At 42.0% G+C, this 21192-nt stretch overlaps 1 protein-coding gene across 13 annotated transcripts in view; it reads right to left on the bottom strand.

Moving 5' to 3' along the window:
- Positions 1 to 21192, bottom strand: part of srpk2 (SRSF protein kinase 2) — a 233143-nt gene that overhangs the window by 61176 nt on the left and 150775 nt on the right. For all 13 annotated transcript variants that reach the window (XM_072240919.1, XM_072240924.1, XM_072240922.1 and 10 more), the window contains 3 exons: positions 20892 to 20979; positions 12748 to 12854; positions 1756 to 1921 (listed from right to left, as the gene is read on the bottom strand). In XM_072240919.1, the coding sequence (XP_072097020.1) occupies positions 1756 to 1921; positions 12748 to 12854; positions 20892 to 20979 (361 nt within the window). The remainder of the gene's footprint in view (positions 1 to 1755; positions 1922 to 12747; positions 12855 to 20891; positions 20980 to 21192) is intronic.

The raw sequence follows: 21192 nt of genomic DNA, 5'->3' as shown, positions 1-21192 counted from the left end.
CGTGGCTCTGGAGGTGGGCAGATTCGAGGCTGGTGCTGCTACCTAATCTGTGGTGGGAGTACATAGAAGATTGAAAGCAGTGAGCTGGCTGCTGGCTGTGTGTCCAGAGACCCAAGTTCTTTGGACACAGAGCTCGGAAAACACAATGTAACAGACTTTTAACACCATAAATCAGCAAGTTATTTTGTTATGTCTCCTCTCTTGCTGTGAAATGGGGACACCTGTTTTTCCCTTATTTTTGGGGGGAGAGGGGGGGAGAGGGGGAGGGGGGGGAGAGGGGGGGAGAGGGGGGGAGAGGGGGGGAGAGGGGGGGAGAGGGGGGGAGAGGGGGGGGAGAGGGGGGGGAGAGGGGGGGGAGGGGGGAGAGGGGGGGAGAGGGGGGGGAGAGGGGGGGGAGAGGGGGGGGAGAGGGGGGGGAGAGGGGGGGGAGAGGGGGGGAGGGGGGGGGAGAGGGGGGGAGGGGGGGGGGAGGGGGGAGGGGGGAGGGGGGAGGGGGGAGGGGGGGAGGGGGGAGGGGGAGGGGGGAGGGGGAGGGGGGAGGGGGAGGGGGGAGGGGGAGGGGGGAGGGGGGGAGGGGGGGAGGGGGGGAGGGGGGGAGGGGGGGAGGGGGGGAGGGGGGGAGGGGGGGAGGGGGGGAGGGGGGGAAGGGGGGAGGGGGGGAGGGGGGGAGGGGGGGGAGGGGGGGGAGGGGGGGAGAGGGAAAACACGCACGCCTGTGGTATATCGAATACCAGGTGAATGAGTAGTCTTTGGGGTACTGCAAGCCTGTATCTTTAATTATGCTTTGCTGCACACTTGAGTGCTTGGTGGAGGGTACAGATGCTTTTTTTGCTGGTGGGGGTGGTGTCGTCGCTTTGCTGCTGCTTATGCATGGGAGGGAGACCTGGTGGAGGCTTTGGGGTTCTAACATTTAAGTGTCATTCATTCTTTGGGGCACTCCTCTGTTTCTGTGGACTTTTGCAAAGAAAAAGAATTTCAGGATGTCTATTGGATACATTCTCTGACATTAAATGTACCTATTGAAACCTATTGCATATCAGTGCTGCAGAAATTAAATGGATGTTTAAGTAAATGCAGAAGAGGCCCGAATTGTTGCTGAGCAGAGATTCAGTAGGTTGCAAGGCTGAAGGAAAATACAGACGGTAGAAGGGGAAGGACCATGGAAGACAAAGATAAGAATGAATTTTGAGGATATGTTTACTTAGGAGCCAGGACAACTGAACTTTATATGTCCTCGAGTTTTCAGACAGCAGAACAAGGAAGAGTGGCCCACAGTATATAGTAATAGTGAAGGTTAGTGGTATCAAAAGGCAAGGATGAGTGCTTTACCAGTATGAGTTGACGTAGCTATCAGTACAGAGATATTGAGTGCTAAGACAAAAGCAGTTTTATTAATGACATCATTCTGAGGCAAGAAACACAACAGAATCAATGAGACACTGAGATGGTTTAGGTTTCAGAGTGATGCCAAGCATAACATTGCAAATGGTGGTCAGGGAATGCTACTCGTGATGATGACTGATGAGGTAACTCTGACTTTTTTGTTCATTCTGCTCTGATGGTTTGAAAAAGAGCCGGCAATTTAGAAGCAGGGAAGAGTGCTGAAGGAGAGGATATGAGCTGCTGCTAAAGTATAAAGGCAAAAAATTAACAACTCATTACCTTTGTTTGTAATGTTACTAACAATCTTGATGCACAGCTTTCCAGTCAAACTATAACCACAACAATGTGAAACTGATTTGAATCATAAATTACCTGCTGAGCCAGAAGGTGGTGGAGCACCTGCTTTTTGCCACTCTGTTGCTTCCACAGCCATCCGTCGAATATAAGATTCATCTACACACATTAAGATATTTTCTGGTTTTATATCTGTATGGATAATCTTGCATTTGCTGTGTAGATAATCCAAACCCTGCAAGACCTATTAGCAAACAAAGCCAAGAATATGATTGGTAGTTTCCTTATTTTTGTTAAATACCGCATAAACAAATCTATATTTTTACACTGTTCACCATTATGTTTCAGGAAAAGTTTCATCAGTCCTCAAATGTGTTCACAAAAAGAGCACACCACCAATATCTTGATTTATAAAGTGTATCTTTATCCCCATAATTATAAAATTTATCTCTGGCATGTTGATACATTACTGAATGAAAGCACAATACTTGCATCGACAATGCAGTAAATAGACTTGGAGCAAAGTTTTTTTTGCCGGTCAGTCATGATTGCAAATGTGCACAGCCCCAATTGTTTTAATGCAAACCCAAATGCAATCAAAACAAGCAATAATCAGACTGAGAGATGAAGCAAATGGAAAAAGTCCAGGCTAGTCATTTCAAATGCAGGTTTTATTTCACTGGGCAAGTGTTCACCTGAATTTCTTGAAAATAGCTCATTACAGCTTGATCTAGCCTATCTCCCCAAAAGTCTGCCCAGTTTCCATATGCCAGTGTAGGACTTTGTGAACAAAACATGCAAGAGTAATTTTTTTAAACAAAAACCTCAGCCCTTTACTTCCATGACAAACTAAAAGCAGTTGCCTTACATTGACATCATTACATCAGACCCCGTCTCTTAAAGTGAACACAATAATGACAGTGTTTGTGAATTATATAGAGCAGTTTCTACTATGAACAATACCTGTCATCTGTCACCACTTACATTAAACCACACAGCCCCCCCAGAATTCACCAAATCCAGCATTGAGTGTCAATCTGATGCTCATATAAGCTGCCCAGCTTGGGTCCCTTGTGCCTTGGTTGCAGTAACATTAGGTGTCCCTGGCTCGTACAGGGGTGTGCTGACATGCACGTGGTCACGTTTTGATGCAAACGGTATGGTAGTGGAACTATTGAAGTCTTGATGGGCTAGTTTAAGGCAATCTACAGAAAAACATTCAGGTTCACCCTTCCTACACACAATAAAAGCCTTTTCACCCCATTCCAAAGCACAGAACTTGCCATCTTAAGGGGGCTTAAATGTTTGGTGATGTGCATGATGGTGGAAAAATACTAACAAGGTAGAACTGGAACCCAAAAATGCTGTATAGATAGATAGATAGATAGATATACTTTATTGATCCCAAGGGAAATTAGGTTTCGTTACAGCCGCACCAACCAAGAATAGAGCATAAATATAGCAATACAAAAACCACAAACAATCAAACAACAATATGCAAACTATGCCAGATGGAAATAAGTCCAGGACCAGTCTATTGGCTCAGGGTGTCTGACTCTCCATGGGAGGAGCTGCAAAGTTCGATGGCCACAGGCAGGAACAACCTCCCATGACGCCCAGTGTTGTATCTTGGTGGAATATGGCCGGAGTCCAACAGCAAAAAGTTCAATATCCGGTCTACAAACACGTTCCTCGATTGTAATATGACCAGGATTGCACCATCCGTTGTTAACCAGAACAGCAAGCCAACTCCTTTACGCTTACCACTCTCAGTGCACTTCCGGTCAGTCCGAATGGTCTGGAAGCCATCCATGGAAAAGTTTTGATCGGGTATGTCCTCGTGCAGCCCCATTTCAGTAAAATACATAACACTGCTCTCCCGAAATGTTCTCTGACTCCTGGCTAGCGCCATCAACTCGACCATTTTATTACCCACCAAACTCCTCTTCTCCATAAGTCTCTGTTGTCTCGACCCGGTCCTCTTTCCTTGCCTTTTTGATCCCTCTCTGCATCCTCTGTGTGCTTTCCTCCAGATTTCAGCCAGGGTGTCCGCCGCTCTGTTTGCTAAACCGGCCGGTACAGGCGCAATCAGCTGGTCCCTGGAATAAACAATGCGACCATACCGCTGCCCCGCTAATGAGACATGTCCAGATGTACTATTTCCAGCGCTAAAATCCCAAATAAAACTCTCTCCACCAGCATGTTAGAGAGGGTGCAGCTTCAACGTGTTACCGTGAAAAAAAATACAACAAATAACGTAAGTTAAAAAAGTAGGAAAACTAATTGGAATGGCTGCAACAGGCTGTATGCACGACCGGCGCATGCGCACTCCATGATGTGTGCCATGTATGCCATGATGTGAGGAAGGAATAGGTGTAAAAGAACTGAGTTTACTGAGGAGAGTGAAATGCTGCTGAGACACTGACCAGACGGTCATGGCATCAGGAATAAAATCACACCTAATACCCGTAGCAGCTGCAGATGAGTGCAGGTCCTCTTTTGAAGTCATTCTGAGCCCCAGCAGAACCACGGGAGATGATCATGCCCACAACTGTCTGCCAAGGAGACCCAGCACTCAAGGAATGGTGAAACCATTTACATAGGCCATTGGACTGCAGGTGATACATTGTGATGTGATGCAATTTAACCCTGAGGTCCTGGACCATTGCAGTCCAGAGGTCTGGTGAACTGGAGACTGTCAGAAAAAATATCAGATGGGGTGTTGAACCGAGTGTCCCAGATGTTGAGAAAAGTCCAAGCCATGTCCGCAGCTATCGTTGACGCTAGACAGACGACCACTGACCACTTGGTCTTCTAGTAGACTCACCACCCCAGCTGCAGTGGAACTAATAAGCAATGCTATAATGTTGTAAAATTTGATATTGTCTGTGGTGATCTCTCACAGCACGAACTGGGCTTTTACCATGCAAACCACATGGTAGTGTGCAGCTTCAAAGCGACTGCATTGGTCGACATGTCACTGAGTAACCCTGCAATTGTCCAAGAGCATTGGGATCACAAATGTAGGATTTTGTGAATAAAACATAGAGTCATTTTATGTACTTAACAAAAGTTGCAGCCCTCTACTTCCATTGCAAACAAACCAAAGGCAATCACCTTGCATTGATGTAATTATGTCAGACGCTGTCTCTTAAAGTGAACCAATCAACTCAATGAGTGTTCAAAGGTTCAATTTATTGTCAAAGTACGCACGTACATTACAACTGATATTTGTCTACTCCAGATAACCATTAACATAGAAGGACCATGGGTGATAATAAAAGATACCAACTCCCCACCTCAACACGAAAACAAAGAAACAAAACTCAAGTTTGTGAATTATGTAGAACAGTTTCTAATATAAGATTGTAAGATATAGGAGCAGAATTAGGCCATTTGGCCCATCGAGTCTGGACGGCCATTTCATCATCAAGGCTGGCTCATTTCCCTCTCAGTGCCAATCTCCTGCTTTCACCCTGACTAATCAAGAATCTATCAAACTCTGCCTTAAATACACCCGATGACTTGGCCTCTATAGCCACCTGTGCCAAAGAATTCACATATTCACCATTCTCTGGCTAAAGAAACTCCTCCTCATCTCCATTCTAAATGGACTTCCCTTTATTCTGAGGGCGTGTCCTCTGGTCTGAGATTCCCCCATCATTGAAAACATATTTTCCACATCCACTCTATCTTAGCCTTTCAATATTTGATAGGTTTCAATGAGATCCTCCCCTCATTCTTCTGAATTAGTCAGTACGGGACAAGAGCACTCTAATGATAAGCCTTTCAATCCCAGAATTTTTGTGAACCTTCTTTCCAACGTCTGCACATTCTTTTTTAGATAGGTAGCCCAAAACTGCTCACAACTCTCAAAGTGGGGCCTCACCAGTGCCTTATAAAGCCTCAACATTACATCCTTGCTTTTATATTCTAGTCCTCTCGAAATGAATGCTAACATTGCATTTGCCTTCCTCACCACTGACTCAACCTGCAAATTACCTTGAGGGAATCCTGCACAAGGACTCCCGAGACCCTCTGCACCTCAGATTTTTGAATTTTCTCACCATTTAGAAAGTAGTCTAGAAAGAAGGGAGGGAGGCAGAAGAAAGAAAATTATAGGCCAGTTAGTTAGACCTCCCTTTTATTCTTCTACCAAACAGCATGATCATACACTTCCCAGCAATGTATTCCATCTGCCATTTCTTTGCCCATTCTCCGAATCTGCCCAAGTCCTTCTGTTGGCTCTCTGCTTCCCCAACACTACCTGCCCTTCCATCAATCTTCATATTGTCTGCAAGCTTGGCCACAAAGCCAACAATTCCATCATTCAAATCACTGACATATAACATAAAAAGCAGGCCGCACATAGAACCCTGTGGAACACCACTAGTCACCGGCAGACAACCAGAAAAGGCTCCCTTTATTCCCACTCTTTGCCTTCTGCCAATCAGCCAATGCTCTATTCATGCTAGTATCTTTCCTGTAATACCATGGGCTTGTAAAGCAGCCATGTGTGCCACCTTGTTAAAGGTCTTCTGAAAATCCAAGTACACAACATCAAGTGATTCTCCTTTGTTCTTCCTGCTTGTTATTTCTTCAAAGAATGCCAACAGATTTGTCAGGCAAGATTTTCCCTTAAAGGAATCATGCTGACTTTGGCTTATTTTATCATGTGCCTCCAAGTACCTCAAAACCACATTCATATCCGACTCCAACATCTGCCCAACTACTGAGGTCTAAATAACTGGCCTATAATTTTCTTTCTTCTGCCTCTCTCCCTTCTTGAAGAGTGGAGTGACATTTGCAATTTTCCAGTCCTTTGAACCATTCCAGAACCCACTGATTCTTGAAAGATCATTATCAATGCCTCCACAATCTCTTCAACCACTTCTTTCAGAACGCCGGGGTGTAGACCATCTGGTCCAGGTGACTTATCTATCATCAGACCTTTCAGTTTCCCAAGCACCTTCTCCTTAGTAGTGGCAACTTCATTCATTTTTGTTCCCTAACACACTCGAACTTCCAGCATACTGCTCGAGTCCTCCACAGTGAAAACTGAAGCAAAATACTTATTCAGTTCATCCGCCATTTCCTTGTCCTCCAATACCTCCTCTCCAGCATCATTTTCCAGCGGTCTGTTATCTACTCTGAAGAACTTTATCCTCCAATATCATTGACTAGCTTACCTTTGTATTCCACCTTGTCCTTCTTTATGACTTTTTTAGTGGGTCATCAATCACCCATTGCATTACCCTACACCAGCACTTATCTGGACCACACGCAAGGGCCAACTTCACTCAGCCTCTGTGCCCCCCATGAGTCCAGCTGTGTGGCCTGCACAGCAACTTGAAATCTGCAGGTAAACAACAAATGCACCTATCACAGAAAATCCACCTCCAAAAGCAAAGTTGAAATTGGCTGTATCTTCTGTGAATATTATTATACATACTATCCATTATCTATTGACACTTACTTTAAACCTACTAACTCCTATAGCAACCTGGACTACACCTCCTCCCACCCTGTTTCTTGTAAGAATAGCATCTCTTTCAGTTTCTCCATTTCTGCTGCATCTGTTCTTGAGACAAGGCTTTCTATTCTAGGACTTCTGAAACGTCCACTTTTTTCGTATTGTAGCTGCTCTTTAGCTATAGCTAATGAAACCTCCTCCTGCACTTCTGTTCTCGTATCACTTCTCACCCAACAGAACAAAGAAAAAGTTCCCTTGGACCTCATCTTTCACCCCATCTGCCTTCATATTTCCAGCAGTTGCTGCACAATTCCACCAGCAGTCACATCTTCCCCTTCCAACCCTTTTTTGCTTTTTGCAGGGACTAATTTGTCCATTGCTCCTTAGTTCTCTCATTCCTCCCCATACACCTATCTTTATCCCTGCACTACCCCCTGCAACCATACAAGTTGTGACATTTGTCCTTACACCCCTTTCCTCAGCAACATCTAGGGGCCTAAACAGTCATTCCAGGTGAAACAGAGACTAAAAATGTTGGCCAGAAAGAACTACAATCTATAAATAAGTAAACAGTAATGAGGCAAGGGTGGTGGAAACAGATGAAATAGAAGTCTTGTTCTTGCCATGTGCTTGCAGGAATGGAGGTGGCCAGTTTTTGAGACCGTCTTCGCGGCTACCATCAGCCGCCTGGCCTTCTGAGTTCCTCTGGCGTTTTGTAAATTGTTTGGTGAATTGATTCATACAGTTAGGGTTATGGATCCCAAAACCTGCCTGGGTTATAGCGGCATTATGCAGGTGAGTGCTGCACCAGTTGCCTCCATCTCTCACCATTGTGGGCAAGTGCCCGGATCATGGCAAACCTCCAACCGGTCCACTCTGCAATGTTGTCTGCCCATTTATTCCTCTGTGTGTCCCTTTTCCTTTTCCTCTGCACCGTTCCCTGAAGGATGGCCTTTGAGAGTCCACTTGGTCTTGTTATGAAGCCATACCATCTCAGTTTCCTCTTTACTGTGGACAGTAGATCTTCGCAGCGTCTTGTGTGCTGGGTGATGGTTCTTTGTACTTTATCATTTGAACATGGTCTGTATAGGAGATGCCAAGGAGCCTTCTTGAAGCATTTCATTTCTACTGTCTGGATCTTCTTTTGCAGTTCTGCTGTCAAAGTCCATGATTCGCATGCATACAAGAAGATGGACTGATTTTTGTTGTGATTGGCTCCTCACTGTTTCTCATCAGTTTGGTTTTGTCTGCACTGATCTCCATGCCATATCTGGTAGATGTATCATCCAGACAGTTCACAAGGCAGGCCATTTCATCCTGACTTCTTGCCAGCCCATCAATGTTATTAACGAACTCAAGGTTGGTTATGATTTGTCCTCCGATGCTGATTGTGCCGATATGATCTTCCAGACCATCTGTCATTATTTGCTCCAGGAAAATGTCGAACAGCGTGGGTGTAAGGAGGCAGTACTCTCCATCCATGCCATGAACAAGTACTACACTGCTAGCTTTGGTGTAGAACTGCCTGATGGTTTGGACCATCTTCTAGCCCAGGATACCTCTCTTCATTGTGGCCCAGAGTGAATCATGCCCTATTGAATGCTGCCTTCTTGAAGTCTATAAACACGTGGAAGATGTCCTGTTGATGTTAGTTGCATTTATCACACAGTACTCAGAGGTTGAATATCTGTTTTTTTGTACCTTTTCTACTTCTGAATCCAGTCTGCTCTTCAGTGATTATTCCTTCTGCCTGTGGCCTCAGTCTATTCAAGATGACTTTCAACATTACTTTGCTTGCATGGCTGCTAAGACTTATGGTTCCATAATTCTGGCACTGCTCTAAATCAACTTTCTTGGGGGTGATGATGAGTGATTTTGCCCAGGGTGTTGGGCATTCCCAGCAAGGCATTTGATAAGGTACCCCATTGCAAGGTTTATTGGAAAGTAAGGAGGCATGGGATCCAAGGAGACATTGCTTTGTGGATTCAGAATTGACTTGCCCACAGAAGGCAAGGAGTGGTTGTAGGTGGGTCATATTCTGCATGGAAGTCGGTCACCAGTAATGCGCCTCAGGGATCTGTTCTGAGACCTCCTCTCTTCGTGATGCTTATAAATGACCTGGATGAGGAAGTGGAGGGATGTGTTAGTAAATTTTCTGACACAAAGGTTGGGGGTGTTGTGGATAATGTGGAGGGCTGTCAGAGGTTACAGCGGGACATCAATAGGATGCAAAACTGGGCTGAGCAGTGGCAGATGAAGTTCAATCCAGATAAGTGTGAGGTGGTTCATTTTGGTAGATCAAATATGACGGCAGAATATAGTTTTAATGCTAAGACTCTTGGCAGTGTGGAGGATCAGAGGGATCTTGGGGTCCAAGTCCATAGGACACTCAAAGCTGCTGCGCAGATTGACTCTGTGGTTAGGAAGGCATATGGTGCATTGGCCTTTATCATCTGTGGGACTGAGTTCAAAAGCCAAGAGGTAATGTTGCAGCTATACAGGACCCTGGTCAGACCCCACTTGGAGTACTATGCTCAGTTCTGGTCACCTCACTATAGGAAGGATATGCAGAAACTATAGAAAGGGTGCAAAGGAGATTTACAAGGATGTTGCCTGGATTGGGAGGCATGCCTTGTGGGAATAAGTTGAGTGAACTTGGCCTTTTCTCCTTGGAATTAGCTAACATGAGAGTGCACATTTTAAGGTGTTTGGTAGCAGGTACAGAGGAGATGTCAGGGACAAGTTGTTGTTCTTTTTTGTGAGTGTGTGGAATGGGTTGTCAGCAATGGTGATGGAGGCGGATGCAATAAGGTCTTTTAAGAGATACTTCAATAGATACATGGAGCTTAGAAACATAGAGGGCTAATGGGTGACCCTGGGTAATTTCTAAAGTACATGTTCAGTACAGCATTGTGGGCCGAAGGGCCTGTATTGTGCTGTAGGTTTTCTATGTTTCTATTCCCCGCTCTGCCAGTTCCTACATGGAGCAGAACCTTTGTCTTTATTAAAATTCTTTTTCTCTCATTGGAACGGCACAGTAGTTTTGTGCCATCAAAAATCAATCCTATGGCCACTGTGAATGCAACGTTTTACTACTGCCAATTTCTCCCGGTAACCCAAATACATACACCTCCTGTGCTCCTTGATGAGAGTTTCCACCATGCGACCTGTTTGGCCAATTTATGCTGCTCCACATTCACAAAGAATCCTTTAAACGCCAGCCATCCTGAGTTCCAGGTCATGTTTGACCCACATAAGTTGTGACTTGAGCTTCCTTACAGGTTTGTGGATGGTATTAATCCAGTATTTCTTCAGAATCCTGGTAATCCTTTCAGAGACCATAGAAATATAGGAAAGACAGGCATGGCTTTTGGGACTGACTGGTGAAGGAAGCCATTGAAATAAATCTAGAGAAAAAGAATTCTAACGCAGACAAAGGTCTCGCTCTAAGTAAGAATTGGAGTTCGAATGTAAACAAGGTAGGACAGTGGAAACCTGATTGGACGAGAGCTAACCAATGAGAAGGAACGGGCGACATGGTACAAATACCACTGGACATGCGTAGGCATCATTCCTGATGAAGATGGCAAAGTTTGTCATTGAAATGGTTAAAATAGATACATGTACCCAGCTGGAAGCCGAGAAGAATTTATTTGTTGTATACTCTGGGAAAGCACTGGATCCCTTTTTTTTAAAAAAAAAAAGCACAATAACTTAGGAAAGTAAGAATCAAATTGAAGGAATTACACCTAAACAAAGCAGAGTGCATAAATTAAATACTGTAGGTTACCAAACAAATTAACCAGTGACACTTCAAATACAGTGTGTCAGCGAGTTCAGAAGCCTAATCGCCCAAGGGAAGAGATTGTTTCCCATCCTGACCGTTCTTGTCTTCATTTGTCGGAGTCTCCCCACCTGATGTCAAAGAGGATGCTGGATGGTTGGGTGGGATCCTTGATAATACTAAGGGCCCTGTGCATGAAGCGCTCCTGATAAATGTCTCTGATGGACAGTAACGATACCCCTATGATCCTCTCAGTGCTCTCACTGTAGGAACTTCCGTTCCGATGTTTAGTTGCTCCCATACCAGATGGAGATGCAGCTTGTCAGTACGCTCTCAATTGTGTTCCAAAATTTGGAGTGGGGGGGTGGTAGACTCAGTTGTCTCAATCTCCTTAGAAAGTGGTGGCACAGTTGTGGCTTCTTGTTCAGTGAGGTGACATTGATGGACCAGGTGAGATCATCCATGATGTGAACTTCCAGGAACTTGATGTACTTATCTCTCTCTACAGAGGAGACATGTATGTGTAGAGAGAGATGGTTCATGTGCACCCTCCTAAAGTCCACAATCATTTCCTTGGTCTTCTCCACATTCAGACATAGGTTGTTCTTCTCACACCAGTCCGCCAGCTGCTCCACTTCCTCACTGTACTCCGTCTCATCGTCGTTGCTGAGGCCAACCATTGTTGTGCCATCTGCAAGCTTGATGAACAGTTCCAGCTGAAAGCTGCGACACAGTCATGCACCAGCAGTGTGAACAGCAGGGGCAGAACACACGGTCCTGGGGAGCGCAGGGCTCAGCGTAATGGGACTAGGGATGTTGCTGCCCACATGGACTGATTGGGGTCTTTCTGTTAAGTAGTTCAGGATTGCGTTACAGAGGGAAGTTTGAGACCCAGCAAGGACAGTTTCCCCACCAGTTTCTGGGGTATGATGGTGTTAAATGCCAAACTGAAGTCTATAAACAGCAGTCTGGCATATGAGACCCATTTTCCAGGTGGCACAGGACAGAGAGGAGGGCGGAGGCTACTGCGTCTTCAGTGGCACGATTCAAGCAATAAGCAAACTGGAAAGGGTCCAATAAGGCTGGGATAAAGGCTTTAAAGCACTCCATAACTGGCCACTCAAAGTATTTCATAACGGTTGATATTAATGCCCCCAGACAATAATCATTTAGAAATGTTACTGTATGGAGAGCCATAAAGCAATACTACAATCAGAAGCTGACACAGGTCAGTCAGATGACTTTGCAGCAATGAAACTGAAATATCAGGGAGTGATCTGACAAGGGAAGATTCCATCAAATGCAGCTCTTTGTTGTCTCAACAAAATTAATATTAGAGCAGAAAATTTTATGAAATGTTAAAAATAGAAAACATTTTGATTACATATACTTTCAAACTTATTTATAAGCCTCCTGGTTTGGAGGTAGAAATGAATTGATTTAAAAATTAGATGTGCTTCACTTATAAAACTACAAGATGTGCTTTCAGATTTATGGCAAATTATAAAATGCAAAGCAAAATATAAATGTATATTTATATTTATTTTTATACAGCAGTGTAAGATCTGTCAACAAAATGACTACTTTTAAATAATTAAGCATCCAAATACATTCAACTTTTGTGAACAATTACTGAAATTACTCTCTTTTTCTCTCCAAAGAATTGTCACAGGTTCAAGGCGTGTTTGCAAAAAAAAAAATGTTCAACATAAATTTCTGGTCTGATAAATCAGTAAAAGCTGAATAAATTGAATTATCAAGAGCACCACAGAAATGACTGTCCATTGTTCTGGTTGACATTTTGCTGCCCTACCTGTCGAATAATACTTTTCACACAAAGAATAGGAAGTCCCTGGTAATTGGATTTGATGATCCATTTCAAAAGATGATGACCCAGCACTTCAAATACCATACAGACATCTGTAATGTAGTTAAGGAGGAAATTACTCCGATCTAATTATTTTCTATGCCTGGTTATACCGTACATTAATTCTACAGTTACTGCTGATCCTATTTCTCATTAATATGAGGAAGCAACCAGTACTCACAATGACAATATTGATCTCGGAAAAATTACAAACTCTACTGCTCAGACATGTTCTCCACCAAATACCCCTCATCTGTTGCCTCTGTGGTACATACAGTGCCTATCAAAAGTATTCACTCCCCTTGGAAGTTCTCATGTTTTATTATTTTACAAACATTGAATCACTATGGATCTAATTTGGCTTTCTTGACACCAATCAACAGAAAAAGATTCAAAGTGAAAACAACTTTCTACAAAGTGATCCAAATTAATTACAAATATAAAACAAAATAACTGTTTGCACAGGTATTCACCTCCCCCCACCTTTAATATGACATACCAAATCATCACCGGTGCAGCCAATCGGTTTTAGAAGTCACATAATTAGTTAAATGGAGATCTATTATTGGAGACCCGTCTGCAGTCAAGGTGTTTCAATTGTTTGTAGTAAAAACACACCTATACCTGGAAGGTTCAACTGCAGGCGAGTCAGTGTCCTGGCAAAAACTACACCATGAAGATAAAAGAAAACTCCAAGCACCTCTGCAAAAAGGATGTTGAAATGCACAGGTCAGAGATGGATACAAGAAAATTTCTAGGTCACTGAATATCCCTTGGAGTACAGCTAAGTCAATCATCAAAAAAATGGAAAGAACAGCTGTAAATCTGCCGAGATCAAGCCGTCCTCAAAAACTGAGTGACCCTGAAAAGAGGGTACTTGTGAGGGAGGCCACCAAAAGATCTATGACATCTCTGGAGGAGTTACAAGCTTCAGTGGCTGAGATGGGAGAGACTGCGCAGGGAACAACTGCTGCCTCAGTGCTTCACCAGTCGCAGCTTTATGGGAGAGTAGCAAAGAGAAAGCCACTGTTGAAAAAAAACTCATGTGAAATCTCAGCTAGTTTGCCAGAAGGCATGTGACAGAATTCTGTCAGCTGGAACAAGGTTCAATGGTCTGATGGAACCAAAATTGAGCTTTTTGGCTATCACACTAAAAGCTATGTTTCATACAAGCCAAACACCACACATCATCAAAAACGCACTACCTCTACCTTGAAGCATGGTGGTGGCTATATCACGCTTTGGAGATGCTTCAATGCAATGGGACATGGAAAGCTTGAGGATAAAATGAATGCAGCAAAATACAGGGAACTCCTGGAGGAAAACCTGATGCGGTTTGCAAGAGAACTGCAACTTGGGAGAGATTTTGTTTTGCAGCAAGACAATGACCCCAAGCATAAAACCAAAGCTACACAGGAATGGCTTAAGAACAACAAAGTTAATTTCCTGGAGTAGCCAAGTCAGAGTCCAGACCTCCATTCAACTGAGAATTTGTGGCTGTTCCCTCATGATCTCCACACAATCTGACAGAGCTTGAGCAGTTTTGTAACAAAGAATGGGGAAAAACTGCAGTGTCCAGATGTGCAAAACTGATAGAGACTTATCCATGCAGACTCAAGGCTGTAATTGCTGCCAAAGGTGCACCTGCTAAATACTGACTTGAAGGGGGTGAATACTTATCCAATCAATTATTTTGCGTTTTATATTTGTAATTAATTTGGATCTCTTTATGGAGATCTGATTTCACTTTGACATGAAAGTATCTTTTTCTGTTGATCCATGTTAAAAAAGCCAAATCAAATTCAATGTTATAAAACAATAAAACATAGAACCATAGAACATGAAGACTTCCAAGGGGGATGAATACTTTTGATAGGCACTGTACCTGCACTGGCACTCAATCTATCAAGATTTTTAATTTAAAATTCTTATCTCAAATCACTTAATGACCAAATCCTTTCCATCTCTCTGTAATATGCTTGAAAAGACTTATAGATAGACAATTACCCTTTACGATGAGATGTCTGTAAGGCTGCTATGGGAGGCAAGGTAAGTATTACCTTAAAAAATTATGACTGTAACAAATCTGTAAAAACTACAATTTCTTAGATTTCTAAATTTTTGTAGGTACAGGTGAGGTGTCAAGAGGGCAATAAATGTGGAATTCTATTCAAGAAGGGCAGTGGAAATAAATTGTGATAATTCTGAGGATTAAGATTAAGCTGTATTTAGAGCAGCAGGGACGAATCAAGGATAGTCAATGCGACTTTATTATGGTAAGGATCCTACCTGATTAATTTCATTGACTTTTTAAAGGGAGATAACCAAGTGTGTAGTGAGGGTAATGGAGTTGTAGTCCACATGAACGCCAGGAAGGCCTTTGACAAGGCCCACATGGGACACTGGTCCAAAAAGTTAAAGCCCATGGGATCAAAGCCAATTTGGCAAACTGGATCTGAAATTCACTCTTGATTGGAAGCTGAGGATGATGGACAAGGATTGCCTTTTGTGACCTGAAGCCTGTGACTAGTGGTGCTATAAGAGGATCAGTGCGGAGACCCCTTTGTGTATACTTTAGTAATCTGGATTTGAATGTTAACAGTGTAATTACTAAGTTCTGAAATGATACACAAATTGGTGCTGTTAACTGTGAGGAAGATCATCATCATCTACAAAATTATATTGATGACTTGATAGGATAGGGAGGAAAATGGCAGATGGAATTTAATCATGCAAGGGTGTGAGGTGATTCATTTTGGTAGTTCTACTAAGCATCGATATACATAATGATTAGTAGAAAAGAGGGGCCTGGGATATATGTTCAAGTATTCCAGAAGGCAGCAGAACTACTAGATACAATATTTAATATGACACAAGGAATATTTGCCTTTATTAGCCAGGGCTTTGAGTACTACAAGGTCATTATATAACAATTTTATACATCAATTAGGGCACACTCCATTCAGTTCTGATCACTGGATAGGGTACAATGGGAATGACCGGGATATTTTGGGATAGAATGCTTCAGGAATGTGTAGAAGCTGGATGGACTGGAACAGAGAAGGGGAATCTGACTGAGGTACATAAAATAAGGAAAGGCATATACAGACTAAAAACATGGAAAAACTTGTCCACTTAACAGGGATGTCTATAACCAGAGGCTACAGGATTTTGGTAAGGGCTGTGAGGCATGGGGTACTTGGGAGTTTTTTTTTACTCAGAGGGAAGTTGAAATATGAAAAACACTACAAGGGTGGTGGAAATGGTACTCTCACAACATTTAAGTAATATATAGATGAGCATTTGAAATGCCAAGGCATAAAATGTTTGGTCTGAGTGCTGTTAAATAGGATCAGTGTAGATAGGTGTATGATGATTGCTTGGTGGTAAACTGCAGGGGTGATGGTAGAAGGTTGTTTACTAACTAGTTAACCAGGAACAATACTTGTAGGTTGCTAGTTTACAGTGGGATGGCACTTAAAGGATTTGCTTTGAAAGTTTACAGGCAATCTCTTCTACTAATACTTGATCAAATTATGGCCAAATTAAAATTCACTTCTGGCTAATTAAAACAGTCCTTTCTCTTCTCCCTACAATTCAATCAGAATTCCCTTGCCTAAACACTGGGTACCCATGGGAACTTTACTGTTGAGAGAAAGACTTCCTGCAGGAACAGATTTCCAGTTAGAACATGAGTTTGATTGGAAAAAAGGATTGAAGTTACAAAAAAAAATAAAATCACAGTTCAGTTTTCTTGGAATGCAACCCCTCAGTAACATGAAGGTGCATTATATTCAGACAAATAAGCAAAGCAAATACAGAATAGATACTACATTTCTGTCTGAACTGCACATCCCCACTTATTCAATAATTTTAACTCTCTTTATGGTGTGGCACATGAATTTTTAAAAAATTAAATACACTTGTGTATTGAACTTGTCTCAGAAATATTGTACCATTTGATAACTCTACAATTACATTATTCCCACTTCCAAATATATGCCATACATTAGCACAAACTCAAAACCATAGTCTTCTAAATATTTCCAACACCGTGGATTCCGGTTAAGTGGGCCATCAGTTAACTGGGGCAGCTGCTTATTTAGGACTCTTAAAAAACAAAAACATGTTGAGAATATAGCCAGGATTTCCTTCATTTATTTGGGATTCTAAGTCATTTAATTGGGCAAGAAGACTGTTGCAAAACAGTTTCTAACTAGTGTCAGTCACATGCACATGTTGCCAAACACTACACTGTGCTCAGAGCAAACATTTTTTAAACAGTATTAGTTGCATGTGCTTGAGTTTAAAAAAGCAGTGATTTTTGTCACTGACAGTTGGCAAGAAATAAGCAGCAAGACAATCCAGAATTGTTTTGCTCATGGTAGTTTCAAGCAGTGGTCCCCAACCTCCGGGCCGCGACCGTTACATTGCCACAAAGAATGCAGCAGTGGCCGGAACTCACCCAGCACATCTATAAGAAAAAAGCCGAAATAAACAAGTTAATTAATTAGGTGTCGCCCAGCACGAAAATGTCAGCCCAGATCAGAGGCGACACAATCGGCAATCGCCTCTGATCTGGGCCGACATTTACGTGCCAGGCAACACCTATTTAATTAGCTTGTTTATTTCGGCTTTTCTCTTAAGGATGTGCTGGGTGTGTTCCGGCCACCGCTGCACCCCTGCATGCTTCGCAGCATTGTATCGGTCCACGGCCTGGAGGTTGAGGACCACTGGTTTCAAGCATTCAGGCTTAGGGATGCCAGAAATGGCCGGGACTGAAAATGAAACGATTTCAATACTTTGACAAGTTTAGAACAAAGAATCTGAAGGTTTCAACAATCATCTTGAATGTTACCATGACATTAAGATATGGAGAATGCAGTCATCCAAAGCATTACATGAAAGCAGTCCATCTGCACTATGTATCTGCAGTGATTTTGTTCATTTACAGTCAATCAAAAGAATACGGCAGCATAGTGTACACGATGAATTCCTCCATCGATAACTATTAGGAACTAATACAGTTTCATTGTTCTATCATTGTATTGATAGTGTTCCAATTTGTTCTGTATTTCATTTAAATATATAACTTGTTACTCAGTTAAATGGTAATTTGGCTTTTTATATCTTTTTAACTATTTCCATGAAGCATCAGCTAAATGTGACAGCCGCTTAATTGGGCCAAAGTGTACTGGTCCTGATGTGTCCCAAATAACCAGAATCCACTGTAATACAGACTGGAGTTTCGGTAGTCGAGAAATCCCAACTTCCCAGTTTTGGTGGGACCCAAGTCATACTGATCTTGGATGTATGGAGTTTGAGAAAGGTGGTTTTCTCACCACTGTGTCCAGTGGCTGTTAGGTCAGGTACAGGCAGCTATAGCGAGGAGCTAACGAGCTGCATCTCTAGAGACGCCGGAAAAAAGGGTTTCATATATAACATACATAATAATTAAGGATGTTGAAATGTCAAAATTAACCAGAATACAACCTGATATTCGTGGGGGGAATACTTAGCAAGGACATATGGGGTTGCCACCACCCCCTAAATAGACAGCGGGAATTTGAGTGGTAAATATATATGAAGATTAAAGACAGTTGTAGGAATAGTAGTTTGTACTAGGCAGTGATTTAAACTTCCCTGATATTGACTGGGATCACTAGGGAATTAGATGAGATAGTTAAAGTGCGTCCAGAAGTTTTGTGAAACAATATATATATGGTCTCAACAGAGAATGAGTTACACTCAATCTCATCTTAGAAAATAAAGCTCACCAAGAGGGTGATGCGTTAACGGGTAAACTCTTTAGGACCAATGACTACAATTCTATTAGTATCAAGACAGTTAGGGTAAAAAAAGGACTTGTCCCAAATTCATATCATAAATTGGCAATTGGAAGGCAAATTTCAATAGCATCAGAGAGGAATTCACAGATTTTCTGAGTTTGCAGGTAAAGGGATTGCTACCAAGTGGGAGGGTTTGAAAACTAAGACATGAAGAGTCAGCGCCAGTTTGTTCTCTTTCAAGTGAAGGGCAAGGCCTGCAAGATTAGGTAACCAGGACTGATGAAGAATATGAAGAGTTTTATCAGGAAAAAGAAGAAAACATATGTCAGGTATAGCCAGCTGAAATCAACTGGAGGAGCGCAAGGGATGTAGAAATACATTAAAAGGGGAATTAGGAGGGTAAAATGGGCCGATAAGGTACTCCTCACAGATCAGAAAAAGGAGAGTCCTACAAGATTCTATAAATATACTAAGGGTAAAATAGTAGCTGGGATGAGAGTAATTCTCATTAAAGATCAGTGTGGTAATCTATGTATGGAAACATGGGTATTGCAGAATATTTCTTGTCTGTAATTAGTGTGGCGAAGGCAATTGAAGTTATCAAGTTGAGGAGAGGGAAGAGTGATAACCTGGAACATATAATATTATAGAGGAGGAGGTGTTGGTGGTTTTGAAAGGCAAAAAGGTGGATAAATCCCTGAGGCCTGATCTGGTATGCTCTAGGATGTTGTGTGTAACAATGCAGGAGATTGTTCCTACCTTGGCAAAGATTTCTATATCTTTGTTAGCTATAGGTGAGGTACTGGGAGACTGGAGAAAACTAATGCCGTACCCTTTAATTAAAAAGGGCAACAGAGATAAGCCAAGGGAGCCTTATATTAATGGTGAGGAAATCATTGTAAAGGATTGAGGGAATTTATTCACATTGAAAAGGCAAGGACTGAATGGGGTCAGTCAGCATGGCTTTGTGCGGGGGGAATCATGCCTCAAAATCCAACTGATCTTTTCTTTGAAGAGGTAACTAATTGCAGTCATGAGGTAGGGCAGTAAACACTACCTACATGGATCTTGGCAAGGTCTTTGACAAGGTTTCACACAGTAGACTGATCCAGAAGGTTAAAACACATGGAATTCAGGGCAAGAGGGTTGTTTTGTAGGTTGGAGGCCTATAACCAATGATGTGCCACAGGGATCTATGCTAGGTCCTTTATTGTTTGATATACATATTAATAATCTAAAAGCAAATACAGATGGCATCACTAGCAGTAGATAGTGAAGAAGATTGTCTATGGTTACAAAAGGATGCTGATCAACTAGAATAGTGGGCAAGGGAATGGCAGATGGAATTTAATTCTGATAAGTACTAAGTGATGCATTTTGGGAAGTTAAACCAGAGGACATCGTAAAGACTAAATGCGAGTCTCTGCAGACTGTTGATGAAGTACATAGTTCCCCCAAGGTGGCAACACAGGTAGATAAGATACTTGTCTTCATCAGTCAAGGTACTGAGTCAAAGAATTGAAGCATCACGCTACAGTTGTATAAAATGTTGGTTAGGCCACATGGTAGGAAAGATGAGATTACACTCAAGAAGGTGCAGGTTCACAAGATATTGCCTGGATTGGAGGTCTTGATTGGATAGGCTGGGCCTGTTTCCCTTGAGTGAAGGAGGCTGAGAGATGACAAGATATAGGAATATAAAATTATAAGAGGTATACATAAAGTAGATAGCCAGTGAAGATTTCCCATGGCAGAATTATCTAAAGCATAGACTTCAGGTGAGAGAAAATTTAAAGCAGTAATTTTTTCATACAAAGACTAGTTGGTATCTGCATTGAGCTGCAGAGGATGGGTAGGAAGCATGAACAATATTAATGTTCAAGAATCATCTGGACCAATACTTGAATGAGAAATACCTGAAGGAAAATGGAACTAATGCAGCCATGTGGAAGTACTATAGCTGGGCATGCAGGATGGGATAAACACTGTAGGCTGAAGGGTCTGTTTCTATACTGTACATCTTTTTAAAACTATAAAATAAGAATTTTATAATTGACCCTTCAAACATACCATCAACAGCCATAGACAAAGGCTTTTTGTGGGGGAATGGTACACAATTCAAAATATTCTATCTAATGTTTTGTCTTGATTATAACAGAACTTTTAAGGCAAGTTTATACATGACAATTTAACAGAATGTACAAATATAGTAACCCTATATTTAACTCAAAAGATTTCTGAAGGACCTTTACAAGGATGCTATATATTTTGAACCACAAAAAGTAAATCACAAAAGGATACGTATTCCATTCATGCCCGAAAGTTTGAAATCATCAATTAATTGTACCACCATGTCCTTATTTGGATCATTGGGATCACTTTCTCGTACCTGGGAACATTAAAACAAACAGAATATCATCTGTTATACTTAAACATATTGTAAATATAATTTATTTAGCCACATATTAATTTATACTTGGAAAATTGCATAAATATTATTCTTCTAATATAGAAACTTACTTCATAAATTCTTAGGGTATTAAGTTCACAAAACAATCTAAATATCCATAAATAAACAGAAGATCAAATGCAATACAATTAG

The sequence above is a fragment of the Mobula birostris genome, chromosome 23 (genome assembly GCF_030028105.1).
Source record: "Mobula birostris isolate sMobBir1 chromosome 23, sMobBir1.hap1, whole genome shotgun sequence".
NCBI classification, from domain to species: Eukaryota; Metazoa; Chordata; class Chondrichthyes; order Myliobatiformes; family Myliobatidae; genus Mobula; species Mobula birostris.
Note: the sequence above shows the minus strand (reverse complement) of the source record. Positions and strands in the feature narration are given on the sequence as shown.